At 53.2% G+C, this 13,940-nt stretch overlaps 1 protein-coding gene across 4 annotated transcripts in view; it reads left to right on the top strand.

The window, feature by feature from the left end:
- Positions 1 to 1,079, top strand: part of Kcnh2 (potassium voltage-gated channel subfamily H member 2) — a 32,173-nt gene extending 31,094 nt beyond the window's left edge. For all 4 annotated transcript variants that reach the window (XM_046429913.2, XM_046429914.2, XM_046429915.2 and 1 more), the window contains one exon: positions 519 to 1,079. In XM_046429913.2, coding sequence (XP_046285869.1) covers positions 519 to 668 — 150 coding nt within the window. In that variant the 3' untranslated portion in view covers positions 669 to 1,079. The remainder of the gene's footprint in view (positions 1 to 518) is intronic.
- Positions 1,080 to 13,940: the final 12,861 nt, after the last annotated feature.

Below are 13,940 nucleotides of genomic sequence, written 5' to 3'. Positions count from 1 at the left end.
CCGCCTGCCCTGGCGTTCTCCCTGGCCTTCAGTTGCCTGGCCGCCAGCCTGCCTCTGTTTCTAGGTCCTCAGAGTTCTTTCTAGAATTGCAGAAAGAAACCTCATCTCTCTTTCTGTCCCAGCTCCTGTCCCAACTCAGGGACTCCTAATTCCAGATTGGGTTTGGATTCAGCGTCCCATTCCCTGGGAAGGAAGAGGCTGTGCCCTCGTCTCTTCCCTGGCTGGGCAGCGAGGCCCTCTGTCAGGGGGAAGTCCCTCAGCTCCTCCCAGCTGCCTCTGTTCCTTTGGCTTTTGCCTTTAGAGGCCTTTCTCTACTTCCAACCACAGTGTGTGTCCCTTTGCTGTCCCCGTCCTGCTGTCTGCATGGCTCTTCTCTTTGTCCCCTTCAGGCCCCTCTTTGTGCACCTGACAGGAGCTTCAGGGCTTCTTGACCTCTGTAGCCTGAATTCTCTTGGCCCTCTCCACCTCCTTCCTTCTCCGTGTCCTGCCTGTCTGCTCACACTCCGTCGTCTTTGCAGGTTTCCCAGTTCATGGCGTTCGAGGAGCTTCCTCCGGGAGTCCCAGAGCTTCCCCAAGAAGGCCCCACTCGTCGCCTCTCCCTGCCGGGCCAGCTGGGGGCCCTCACCTCCCAGCCTCTGCACAGACATGGCTCAGACCCGGGCAGTTAGTGGGGCCGCCTAGTACAGATGTGTGGCTCACCCAGGGTTCAGGGCACCGCCTGGGCCGCTCCCCTCGGAGGCCCTGCCCAGGAGGCCCTGGCCGCGGAGGGGAGAGGACGGTGAAGGAGCAGCTCCTCCCTGCCCTTGGGACCATCTCCTCCTGAAGTCCCCTGGGCCCCACTGGGAGGGGCAGGGGCAGGGGCAGGGCCGGGCAGTGGACAGGGGGTCTGTGGTCCCCCCACTGCCCTGGGGGCATTAGCTGGTCTAACTGCCCGGAGGCACCCGGCCCTGGGCCTTAGGCACCTCAAGGACTTTTCTGCTATTTACTGCTCTTATTGTTAAGGATAATAATTAAGGATCATATGAATAATTAATGAAGATGCTGATGACTATGAATAATAAATGATTATCCTGAGGAGACTCCAGTGGTGCTGGGAGGGTGCGGGTGTCGCCTCCTATCTATGTGTATGCTCCTGTTCTGGACACACTGGCCTCTGTGTTGGGACCAGGGCCTGCAGGGCTCCCTCAATCTCCAGGTGTGCATGTGGTAGGGCTGCCCCGGGGGTTGAAACAGGTCATCTTCAGGGCTTCCCCTGTATGGATTCAGGATAGCAAAGAACCAAGTGACTGCTGTGAGTTTGGAGGTCGCCCCCTGGGATCCAGCCTCTCAGGGCCAAATGGCTTTCCTGAGGGGCACAGTGCCTCCCAAAGCAGACCCCACATCGATGCAGCCATAATAGTTAATAGGCTAGCCCCATACTGACCCTGAGTCTGGCCTTCCCCCTGCTCTCAATTTGGTCTCATTTTGACCCTTTATAAATGGGTGTCTCCTATACCCTAGTCTGGATACGATGGCTTTCCCTGACCAGAGCTCACCTGTCTGGCTATAGATGGGCCTCACCTTGATCACCTTGATCACCTGACTCTTGATCACAAGAAGAGCTGCCTAACGAGGGTAGAAGTTTCAGGGTGACTCATCTCATTATTGGGGAACAAGTCAAAGCATATATTCTGGGGACAGCAAAGAGTCGCCCAGGCCCCATGTGCAGGAATGTGTGTGCACATACGCTGCTGGGCTTGTGAGCACACCCAGCCTCTGGAGGGGCCATTAGCTGTGGTGGGCTCTACCCAGGCATGCTGTTCATAGGGAGGGTGCTCCCGAAGGCCTCCAGAGCCCAGAGCAGTCCTCACAAAAGCCCTACCACCCCGACCCTTTGAAGGCAAGCATGGCCATTCTCACTGACTGTGCCTGAAGCGGGTGGGGTGTTGGCTTCAAAATCCTGGAAGGTTTTCCCAGTGTCCAGACAGAAGAGAGGGAGTCCCACTCTGACCAGACCTGGTAGGACCTAGGTCAGATGGAGAGAAGGAGACCTGTGACTCAGAGTTGGAGAGGGATGATATGGATCAGGCAGAAAGGGTGGCTTTGGGCTTCTGGATCTTCAGTTATACATGAGTGTGTGTATGTATGTGTGCGTGCACACATGTACACAGGTGTGCATGTGATAGCAGGCATCTGCTTGTGGATGGGCCTTCTTGGTGGGTGCGAGGGTGGGGATGGTCTGGCTGTAGGGCTGGTGGCCTAGTTACAGTGTCAGTAGCATGTGGCTCTGCTTGTGGACCATGGAACCAGGGTGGGGGACAGCTGGGGCAGCAGCTGTCTGACCATGAGCAGTAGAGGTACAAGGAAAGCTTGATGCTCATCGTGTGCGGGCTCCCCTCTTCCTGGCCCTGTCACACCTTGTTATCAGATGCCTTTATCCTTAGAATGTCCACCTGATCTTGGGAGCTCAGCTTAGTTCATGTCACTCAGGGTACAGGAGCGGGGTGGCGCCTGTCCAGTGAGCCTGCTGGTGTTCATGGGCCCAAGGAGGAGGGGAGGGAGAGCCTCTGGAACCCTCTAGGTTGGCTATTTCTTTGGGGGAACCACGCACATGCTGCAGTCAACCACCTGCCACCTGGTAGGGGTACTACCTGGGCTGTGGGGCCTGGTGTGGACAATGGTGTATGTAGGGAATGAATGTGTGCCTGTGCGTGCAGGGCAGGGTCTATACCCAGAATGGGGACTAGGCCAGGCAGAGGGGAACCTGCAAAATTTGTCTCCCATGGGATCCCACAGACACTCCAGGGGTCAGTCGCTCAGTCTGGATGGAGGATTTGCCTATACAGCCTGTGCCAGGTCCCTGCCAGGAGCTGCTTGCCAGGTTGGAGTGTGGGTGGTGGGCACCAATCACGGTGGCTCCATTTACCAGATGGTTGTTACCTGCTGCACTACAGTGAGATGCTCTGCTCTTGTGGCATTAGTGCCCACTACTGCAAAAGTGGGTATCACTGGTCCATGTAGGAGTCAGGATCCAGATGGCTTGGTGACCTGCTGGGTTTCTGCTGCCAGCAGGGACTGGGTGTGTTTGACTCTCATATTCTCCTCCTGGCCCCCCCCCCCACCCCTGCACTGCTCAGTCCTAAGGCACACACCCACTAGACCTGCCTTCTTCCTCCACCCCAGCTTCCGAGCCACAGGAACTTTGGTGTGCTGAGGGCAGGCAGGTCTCTACTCTCCTGCAGGGCTGGATATCTGCCTGCTGGGGGACTGTCATCTGGAGCTGAGGGTTCTCTCAAACCAAGAGATCTGGAGCGTGGGGTGGGAGCTGGAGGGGGCTGCTGCAGGCAAGGAAAGGGATCCGCATGGCTGCCAATGCTTGGGGGAAGCCTGGAGCAATGCCCAGAGCTGGTGCACCGTAGGGGATGGGGAGCCAGAGCCTGCTGCCTCATCGTCCTCCACCTCTGTATTCAAAGCTCTAGGAGCAGGGAGGCCCCAGAGTGCCTCCCAGTCTTGTGACGCAGCCACTGCCACCTGCCCAGGTGCAAGCTTGCCTCCAGCACCTGTGCTTACCTGGACTCCCATCCCTGCACAGTCAGGTGCGGCTGCTCTCACATTTCATTGGCAAACAGCAGAAAGTGATATTCGGAGCACACCCCTGTGGCCAGCGTTATTCCATCTGCCTGGAAACAAAGCCCATGAGGCTTCATGTCCTCCCAAGCAGCCACAGCTCCAGAGTGGAGCTGGAATGTGAACCCAGGTGCTCTGAGTCCCAAACCTGTGGCTTAACCCTTAGGCACACTGCTGCTTTTGCTACAGGGACAGTGACTAGAAGAATTTAACACATTCCTGGAATTTCTAGAGACTTCTATCCCCTGTAGACTTTTGTGCCTTCTACTCCTTTGCCCACAGCACTCTGTGCCTAATTTCTGCCGTCCCCAGGTAAATTTGGCTCAGGTGACTCTTCTGGGAAGCCCTTGGAGACTCTCCTCCCTCTGGCAGGAGCCACTCTGGGCGGCTGCCATACCCTTGCCCTTCCGTGGATTGCCGAGTCTGTAGGGTGAGCCAGCTCCATGCCAGGCAGTGAGCTGCTCATGGGCCAGGACTATGTGGCTGTCCCTGTCCTTGTCTCTCCAGCACCAAGAGCAGTAGCTCCCGCAGTGCAGACTCTCAGGGATTTACCAAGTGAGCAGCTCTGGGTTTTGGTAGTAATGAGCAGTAAAATCTTAGGCTTTAAAAGGAGCTGAATGCTAATCTCCAGGGCAGAAGGACCCTCCCTGCCACACTACTGCCCAGCTGGGGACTGTGTCTTCCTCTGCAGGCAGGCCTGGAATGTGAGGGCTGAGGAAGGGGTTCTGTTTTTTTTTTTTTTTTCCCTTCACTTTCTGAATCTCTTATGTTGATAAGCAGACATGGGGTTTGGCAGTCAAGGGATGGCCTCTAGGGACTTGCATTTGGTCACATCTTCTACCCTGTGCTGTTGGCTCAGGTTAGTGCATAGAAATGGGTCCTTTCCTAAGTTATAATTAAAGACCTTGCTTGGTGCCCTCTGGGGTTGGACTTCTCAGGGCAACTTGAGGCACAGCTGGGCTCGCCATTTCTTGGGTGATGCATCTTCAGTCTGGTCATACCTCCAGGGCAGGCCCTGCACCTGGCTACCTCCCTGCCCATATTGCATGAACAGATGAACTGGAGCATTGCCAGGTCCTGAAGGGACAGGTGGCTGTCTCCTTGCCTGTAGGACAAAGCCCTCCATGTCGCTCGGCACAGAGATTCTCACCTTTCCGGATGCGCCTGCTCTTCTGCCTCCTCTGCCACCAACTCTCTGCTCCAGTGAGCTGTCTTCGCGTTTGCTATGCTTTCGTGGTCCTTGAATCTGCCTAGACTTTCCTTCTTCTTCTGATGCAGACATCCTCCTTATTGTTCTGGAGAGACCCTCCCACCCTCAGGTTCTGGCTCAGAGGTCACCTCTGAGTACTTCTGCAGCCTTCTCAGTTTTCCTCAAATAGCTCCTGGCTCACATCTTTGTGATGGCCCTCACCACACCCTACCATTTTCTTGTCTGTCTTCCAAAGAGAGGAAGGCTGAGTGCTGGTCCTCTGTGCCTCTCTTCCCAGCCCCGGGTCCAGCACAGTGCCTGGCACCCGCACGGCTGCTGGAAACACAACCACGAAACCCTGATAGAGTTTTGACTTAAAATGGAGAGATGTCACTTGGCCCGAATTTGTGGGGTTAAGACTTGCTTCTGTCCTTGGAGGTCACCCCTTGATTGTGACTTCTCTGCCCCCGCCCCTGCCTCGCCCTCCAGGGAGTACAGGCTCCACTTTTCCCCTTGCAAGTGTAGATACAAATGGTTGGCTTGTTTCTACTGCAGTGCAGCAGAGGCAGGCTGGCATTTAACTCCCTGATGAGCTATTTGAAAAAGAAAGATGGGAGAGGTGGGGATCCAAAAGCCTAGAGATGGTTCATCTCCTAAGATGGATATGTGTGCCTGTGCAGCCTCCCCTGGAGGCTCCTGGGTTCTGTCCTCTTCCTGGGCTCTGAGAAGCCGCATGGTGGAACTGGGGAGACTTTGCAGGCACTTTTCTGGGAGTCTTCTCCTGGTTTCCAGTTCCCAGGTGGCATCTGCGTGGAGGGCTCCAGCTCAGTGCCCTCTGTTGGCAGCCCATCTCTCCCTGGCTGCTGAGGCTGAGAGAGGGTATATGCAAAGCTTTGCAGGCCAGCTTCAGGGCTGTGGAACCCGCCCTGCTCCCCAGGTAGGCAGTGTTGGAAACAGATTTGGTGAGTCTTGGGGGACCTTGTACTTCCCTCCAGAAGAAGCGTGTCCTCCTGCCGTCCTAGTGTCTGACAAGACAGGCCCATGAGGAAGCAGTGTGGGTCAGACTCAGGTGCATAAAATGGTGAAATAAATTTGAAGTACGGGGCCTTCCAAGGTGACTATTTTGAGACATTTTTAGATAATTACACATCATCAGAGTGGGCAGCATGAGAATTAATGATGATTTAGTAACTTTTCTTAAAAGTGCATCTAGGCATGACATTAAAGAGTACAAACTCAATTTATCTTAATCTTATTGCAGTAGCATTGAATAAAAAGTGATTTTGTGATTTTGATACTTTATGTTCTAAAAGTCCAAGTCAAGTTTTTGTTGTTGTTGTTGTTGCTACACTTTGTCTTAAAACAAAAACAAAAACACCACAAAAAGAATGCTTTCCGAACACTGTGTTAGTGCTTCATTATTTTACAAACTCACCTTACAAGTGAGGTGGAAGTCTGCAAGAGCAATGGCTAAGAAACCAGAGCAGGAAAGCTTAGCATGGCTTCCCATGGCTGTCTTGCCATTATGTTAAAATTAGCAGCGGCATAAGGTCTGACTGCAAAAGACTCAGCGCTGGCTGGCAAGGAAGTCAGTCTCTGGGGAAACAGTCTGGAGAGGGTTCTCACAATAATGCAACCATATGTGATGGCTGTGCTTTCCCTCCTGCTCTACCAGGTGACAACAGTCAGAGAAGCCATGGAGCTCACTGATTAGGGACACCAGGAAGGTCACCTGAAGTTGGCCTGGTGGTCTTGAGCAGATAGATGGAAAGAAACTCTCAGAGGGAAAAATGAACACTGTTTTAGTCCATGTCACTGAGTGTTTTAGTCCCTGTGTGCCTGGAACTGCAAATGTCCTGCGTGGAAGTTTGGTTTTATAGGCGTTGAGTGACCATAAATGAGAGTTATTCTCCAGGCTGGAGAAAGGAGTGTTGGTGGGATAAGGATTCAGGTAACCAGCAATTTTAGTGATGTGACGCCACCATCCCCCATTCCCCAGCCCTTCCCTGTGGATGCTGGGGACTGGGATGAGCTCCATCCCACACAGAGTAGGCTGTGCCCAGGGCTTCCCTTTGTCCTCAGATGCCCAGGTACTGAGGCCTATCCTCTGGGTTGATCTACCTGTGACTTGCATCTCTACAGGCACTTAGCACCTAAGCTGTCATCTTTTTTTCCCATGACACCTTGGCCTCTGTGGACACTCTCCCCTTCTTCCACAACCCGAAAGCACCACTAGCTAAAGGCTGTTGCATACAGCAGCTAATTAATGAAGATTTTGAGGTTATTGTGAGCCCTGAGGAAGTTGCCTCCCTCGACAGCCAGGAAACAACCTAAAAGATGGTCTCAGGCTTTCCAAATTCTTGGCCACCTTCCTGTTGGTGCCTTTCTCACTGGCTGCTCTCCTTCCTAGTCCTCCCACGACCATGGGGAAGCTGTGCAGACGGTCATCTGATGGTGTATCCCAGAGACGAATTAAAATACCGTGCCTTAGGAGGGAGAAGTGGCTGTAGCTATTTATTTATTTTTTTAATTAGCAAGTGGTTTCCTCATGATAACAATTAGCAATCCACAGTGAGGCTTCAGTGGCAGAGATGGTGAGGTAGAGGTGAGAAGGTGCAGAGGAATGGAGCAGGATGGGTGGCGGAGGGATTCCCCCAGGAGTGGAGCCCTGTGTGGGTCTGAGGAGTGGAGCCCTGTGTGGGTCTGAGGAGTGGAGCCCTGTGTGGGTCTGAGGAGTGGAGCCTTGTGTGGGTCTGAGGAGTGGCTGGTGTGGCGCCTCCTGCTGCCATCAAACCCAGGGCACAGGAAGTAGTGCTGTAAAGTTGGGATCTTAGGAAAATCCCTTCCAGGGCCAGGATGCCTCCCTCCCACGAGGCACAGGCTGCAGCTTGAGCAGAGGCTACTCCTGTTACCTCAGGCACTTGGTGGAGGACCGGGTATGGGAGAGTCACTGCACATGGGTGCTGGCTGAGGAGGGGTCGGGAGCGCAGCGCTGCTCACGGTTCCCGCTAACATTTGGCCAACTGGCTGTGAACACTGAACGCTCGGGGTGATTGTCAACTTTGTGGTTTGGACATGAATTAAATGCAGAAAAGCTGCCAGTGGCTTTAGAAAAGAGGCAGCCTGTTTCACTAAAATTCTTAGGGTTTTGAAGTTAACTGAGGCCAGCAGGACAGACACTTCTGGGTCATCACACCATCTTCACTGGATGGAATCTCCATCCACCTGGCTGGTCCCCTGCAGCTGAGACCAGTACTACAGAGGTTCCTGTCCTGCTTCTCTCCAAGCAGAGCAAACTGTACTGTGTGGTGGTCACTGCCACCCGGACCCCTAGTTGGAGCAAAGGTAGCCTAACTTTCAACTGAACTGTATTTTTCTTGAGCAGAGCATCACCCAGAATCACAGAGAGGCAAGAAACTTCCTTAGAGAGCATGGTCTCTGCTCTCATGCTTTAGTGGAGAATGGCCCAGGGCTGGACTGCTCAGGGCAACGAGGCCCCCTAGCTACTGCCCCTGCAGCTGCAGCCCAGGAGCTGTGTTAGATGTGAGGGTGATTGTGTAGGATGCCACTGTCGGTCAGTAGCTTGCAGTTTAATTGGGAACACACGAGAGAAGGAGAAGAAAATAATGACGGTCCTGCTTCTAGCAAACGCCCAAGGGAGCTCTTCTAGTCCTCTTGAAGTCCTCCTCCTTCTCAACACCTGTCTCCCTGTGGCCTTGACCATGAAGCCTCTCCATGACCCTTGTCAGATCCTGTGCACCCATGCCACGCGCCATGCCACACTGTCCTGTAATGAGTCTGAATGGTAAGAGCTGTGTGTTGTTGAGCAAAGCTGGATTGGGGGACTTTCTCTTTAATGTGATAATGTCACCGAGGAGATCTCTCTCCCATAGTGAGAAGGGGTCCACTCCCAGACTTCTTGCCTGAAAACAGGTGTCTCCTCTCAGCCCTGATTCACAGAGGGTACCCAGGGTGGGGTTTCCACCAGGTGGAGGGGTGTCCAGCTGACCAGAGTGAGCTGTGGCCCTCCTGGTACCCCTCATTCTGCCCACTGACAGTCGCACCCGTTCTGTTTTCTAATTCCTGGTTCTCTCCTTGGCTGTGGGATGCCACTGGCCCTGGAGAGCTGCCTCATGGCACTGAGTGCTTCTTCCACTCTGTGTTGGTCAGGCAGAGCTTGTGACTCACGGGGATGCTGACTCTCTCTTTAGTAGCAGAGGACATACTTACCTGTCAAGGTCCTGTCCCTTGTGATCACGTCTTCCCACAAGAAATCTGGAAGCTGCTGCATGCAAGACCAGGCGTCTGCTGAATCAGAGCGTGGGACTCTTAGGCGCCCTCCGTTTAGAAGCATTTCCTTTCTAGTTACCTGAGATTCTGATCTCATCTGTGGCCTGTACCAGATACAGTTCCCTGTAAAACTCTTCTAATCTTTTTTTGTTTTGTTTTGTTTTTCTTTTTCAGTGCTAGGGATGGAACCCAGGGCCTTGTGCGCGCTGGGCAAGTGCTCTACTACTGAGCCACCCTCCCACCCCTCAGCATGTCTCTTGAAAGGACCCAACTGTCATTTCTCCCTGTATAGCCAGAAGCAAAGGTTTTCTGGACTGGAAGGAGGTCCTGATCTTGCCCACACCATAGCTTTGTGGTCTCTTTGCTCTGGAGGACAGCCTGCAAAGGGGCCTCAGTCGTCCCACCAATAACCACATTGTAGTTGTTTACATTTTCAGAAATTGTTAAGGGACAAAGTTGACCCACACAGGGGAGTGAATCAGTCAGTGTCACATTGCTACAATGAAATCCTGAGGTGATCACTTACAAAGAGTTCTTTAGCTCACAGATAATGTGTCATTATCACATTAAAGAGACAGTCCCCCAATCCAGCTCTGCTCAACAACACACAGCTCTTACCATTCAGACTCATTACAGGACAGTGTGGCATGGCATGGCATGGCATGGGGTGCACGAGGATCATGGCAGTTCTGGTGAGGTTGATGGGTGGATGATGACACATCTTGGGGACAGCATGTGTTGTCCCTAAAACCAAGAGACAGAGGCTGAGAGACCTGGGTCCCATAGTCCTCCTCAAGGGCACCTCTGATGGCCTAGAGGCCCTAACTCCAAAATGTTCCACTGCCCTTGGCAGTGCCATCTGGGGCGAGTGTTTACCTGTGCACTTCTGCGGAGCTTTGAATATCTGAGCTACAGCAAGGGGATCCACAAACTAGATGCTGAGACCGGCAGGATGCTATTTGCTCTCTGGGTCCTCAGACAAGGCCAATCTGATGACAGTCAGCTGAGGTCACACACTGGTGCACAAAGCCTCCTGGTACTGGAGGTAGGACCACGACAGTCTTCACTCTACCAGTTTGAGCAGGGAATGCGGCTCTCGGAGAATCAGACACAAAAGCACCTGGGGACAAGATGGTAGGAACTACAGGTGTGCAGACACCACACCTGGAGGAGTGTGGGGGCCAGGATGGACTCCAGGTAGCCCAACAGCACAGCTTTGGGTGGAACAGGAGAGGACAGGGGACTTTGAACAAGCTGTAAATGATGGTTTCTTCTTCTGTGTTTTAAAAGTAGGTTAAGGGTTAAGAATTATGAAACAGACCTGATAGAAACCATGCTATTTTGGGGATAAGTTTTACTGGGTGCTGTTGTGAGGAAGGTGGCATGTTTCAGCATTGGCAAAATAAAATAGAAATGTGTGTGAGTCTCATCTCCTTTACACAACTATAAATTCCCCGAAGCTGGTCCTGAGACTGCAGCCGAAATGAAGGGGGCTCTTTGAGAAAGTCTTCCGCCCTAAGGCGGACCGCAACAGGGCAGGCTTCTTCGGCCTATCTCCTTGTCCCTGGACTTGGGAATAGAAGGCTGAGGTTTTAATTGTGCCCATTGTTGTCATTGTCACTTGTCATTGAACTCAGCGCAGGCTGGCTGGTTGAAATGTCAGGGCTGGAAAAGAGGATGTTGTCGGCGCTCTGCAAATGAGAGAGAACTGAAGTCCGGGTGGGCTTGAAGGCAGGTTCCATGGGGCCAGCCATGCCACGGCTGGAAGGCGTGTGGGAGAGCTTGAGTCATTCACGGCGGATACCCAGAAACAGACCCAGAGGGAGCAGGACACATAGATAATCAGGAACAGGGCCAGGTCCTCTGGTCTCTCTGCCCACCAAAGGCCCACTCACAACCTTCCAGCCTTTGGAACAGACGGTTGTAAGACCTCAACTGCTCTTTGGGCATGGAGATAATGCACTACCCTTCTGCGGTGGCCTGGCTTGGGGTTCGTCCTCTGGGGTTGGAACACAATTGCTCGGAGCCTGCACCCCCCCCCCCCCCAAGCGTGGCTCTCTTGGAGGAGAAGGGAGCAGTGAGCTCATTTAGCTACTAGCCACTCAGACAATCAGCATCCCATCCTGGCTCTCTGGTCTCTCAGACCCTCTCCCTCCCCAACTTTCTATTCTGGCTCCCTGCCAACTGATGGGGCCACGTGCCCCAATCTCAGGTGAGTGGCGAGGACAGCCTCAAGTCAGAAGGGATAGAGCCAGGCTACCTTGTCCTCTCCTGTGTCCAGAGAGCTGTCTTTCTTTCAGCCAGGAGCTCTCAACTAAGGGTGATCTCTCTCCCAGGGACATTTGGCAATGTCTGGATACTGGTTGTCACAACTGGGGGTGGAGGGAGGCAGATTGTTACTGTCATCCGGTAGGTATAGGCCTGGATGCTCCTAAATACTCTGTGAAGCAACCCCCCTCCTCCCCCTGCTCCCCACCACAGAGACTCCTCCAGCCTCTCCTGAGCCGGGATTTGCCCAGCACAGTGCTAGAGAAACCCTGCTCATCCTCATCCTGTAAGTCACTGAGAAGCTACCCTTCCCATACCCTCCTTCTCCAGGTGTGCGGCAAGTTGCTGTTATAATTGGACTCCCTGCAATATTTTCTCCTTGAAAGTGGAAATGGCTGTTTCTATCTTGTACATGTAGCAGAAAAAAATATTTTAAAAAGCTGTCTGCAATTTGAGCTGGACATCCTGGGAGAAAAGCCGAAGGCTCCTTTGGGAAAAAGGTGATCCTCTTGTTTGGAAATTCCTTGATGACCTTGGTTACTAAGAATGATGTCCCCGGACAGTGGCCTGGTGAATGAGGCAGGAATTACTGTTGAGGTCTTATGGGTATCCTAGGAAGGAGGGTGAGGGGTCCAGGGTAAGAGGGAAAGGACCCAAAAGACATCTGGCCTCTGAAGGCACAGTCATGGGGGTGGACCTGTCCAGTAAATTTTTTGGAAGCTTGATGCTTGATATTCAGTGTTGGGTTACTTCCCCACTTACTTTTCCTCAGATTGTTCTGTTACTCTCTAAGCCTTCAGGAAAAGTCCAACACACACACTGCTGCGTGTCGGAGGTGCTTCAGGGCAGTGAAGCCTGGGGAAATTTCCAGAGAAATTTGGACAGAGCTCCAAAGTGAACAGAGTGGGGCAGAGAGAGGAAGTTAGGAGCCAGGCAACATCACAAAGCCATGACCACAGCAGGTCCCACCGGGAGCAGCTGGCAGTGGTAGAACTGTCCCTTGGCCCTGAAATACGTTAGCAAAGGTGACTTTTTAAAGAGGGTTGCAGGAAGGAATGGAGGGAAGGACCAAACTTGATACCACGTGTCTGGGGCTAGACAGCGGACTCAGATCATCACAACCCGTACTGCCTGCCCCCAGTATCCATTATTCTTTTCCTCTTCAATAATGAAACCCCCAAGTTGGAGCTAGAATAAGTACGGCATTTACCAGCCCCCTTTGCAGCTTGGTGTCACCATGTGATTAAAATGAGGCATTGTGAGTCAGTTTTCTGTTGCTGTGACAAATCAAACCAAACCAAACCAAACCAAAAAAACCCTGAGATAAACAACTTAAAAGGTGGAAAGATTCACTTTGGCTCATGGTTTCAGAGGTTTCAGTCCATGGTCACCTGGTCTAGTTGTTTTGGGCCTATGGTAGCACAGGACCTCGTGGTAGGTGAAGGAAGACTTTACTTCATGGCCACCCAGGAAGCAGAGGACTGAGGAAGAGTCCCAATGTCCCATTCAAGGGCACATTCCTAAACACCTCATTTCTTCCTGCCAGGTCTTACCTCCTGGGGTTTCCACCACCCTCCGACAGCGCCGTTAGCCAGAGACCATGTGTTCAATGCATAGGCTTTTGGGGGACATTTAGGATCCAAGCGGTATATTCGGCCAAGGAAGGTGTCACACGTGACTCCTGAGAGGTGCCCGTCAAGGACAGAGCTCCCCTCTCCACTGGGCCTCCTTCCTGCTGACTGAAGTGTGAGGGCTCAGGTGAAGCTAGAAGAGCCACAAGAGAAATAGATCCCAGGTCTCTAATGGCCAGGGAGAGTCCGGGCCAGCACTGTCTGCCCCTCTGTGGGCTTACTTCACACCAGAGCCTGTCTGTGTCTGCTGCCCTGTGGCTGGAGGCCGTGGGGAAAGACGAAAGAGAGACATATATGGGACCAGCCTGGGAGGTTTCTTCTGCAGTGCCCTTTCCTCTCTCTAGAGCTGAGGGAAGTGGCTGTTTTCTGAGCCTGTGGATTAGCCACAAGCCACTGACAGGACCCTGGGGACTAATTCCAGTATCATTCATGGCCCCTCTGTCTGAGCCCCTTCCCCTCAGCTCCTGCCGGTCCCATGCCAACCATCTCATCGGCTCCTTCCTGCTGCGGTGCTCACTGTGTGGTGTCCCTGTGTGTCAGTCACTGTGCAGTCATAAAGGATGGTGTCACTCTAGATATGTCAAGAAAGAGGGCTGGAAGCCAGAAGCACTGGTCACTAAGGTGGAAGAAGGCTGGATGAGCAACTGAGAGGAGGTGATGCCAATGGGTCAGGAAGCGGCGGCCGCTCCTGGGCTAGAGCCCACGGCCACATCAACTGCTGCGAGTCAGAGGAGCAGCCGACCCAGCCAGACTTGTGGCCATCGCGAAGACGCTAGTGCTGCTGAGGCCACAGTGGCTTGCAGTCGCCTGCTGTGGCCCGAGAGCCTCTTCCTCTTCTGCTCTCCTCTCCTGTCATCGATTCCGGGGGTGGAACTTGATCAGAGGCCAGTTGGTGAGGGAGTCTGAGACGTGGTTTTCAGACTTCCAGTCCCCTTAATCCAGAGGGACGTCTGGGG

Source organism: Marmota monax, unplaced genomic scaffold (assembly GCF_021218885.2).
Source record: "Marmota monax isolate L192 unplaced genomic scaffold, Marmota_monax_Labrador192_F-V1.1 WCK01_AAM20220418_F8-fsc00193, whole genome shotgun sequence".
In the NCBI taxonomy this organism is placed as follows: domain Eukaryota; kingdom Metazoa; phylum Chordata; class Mammalia; order Rodentia; family Sciuridae; genus Marmota; species Marmota monax.
Note: the sequence above shows the minus strand (reverse complement) of the source record. Positions and strands in the feature narration are given on the sequence as shown.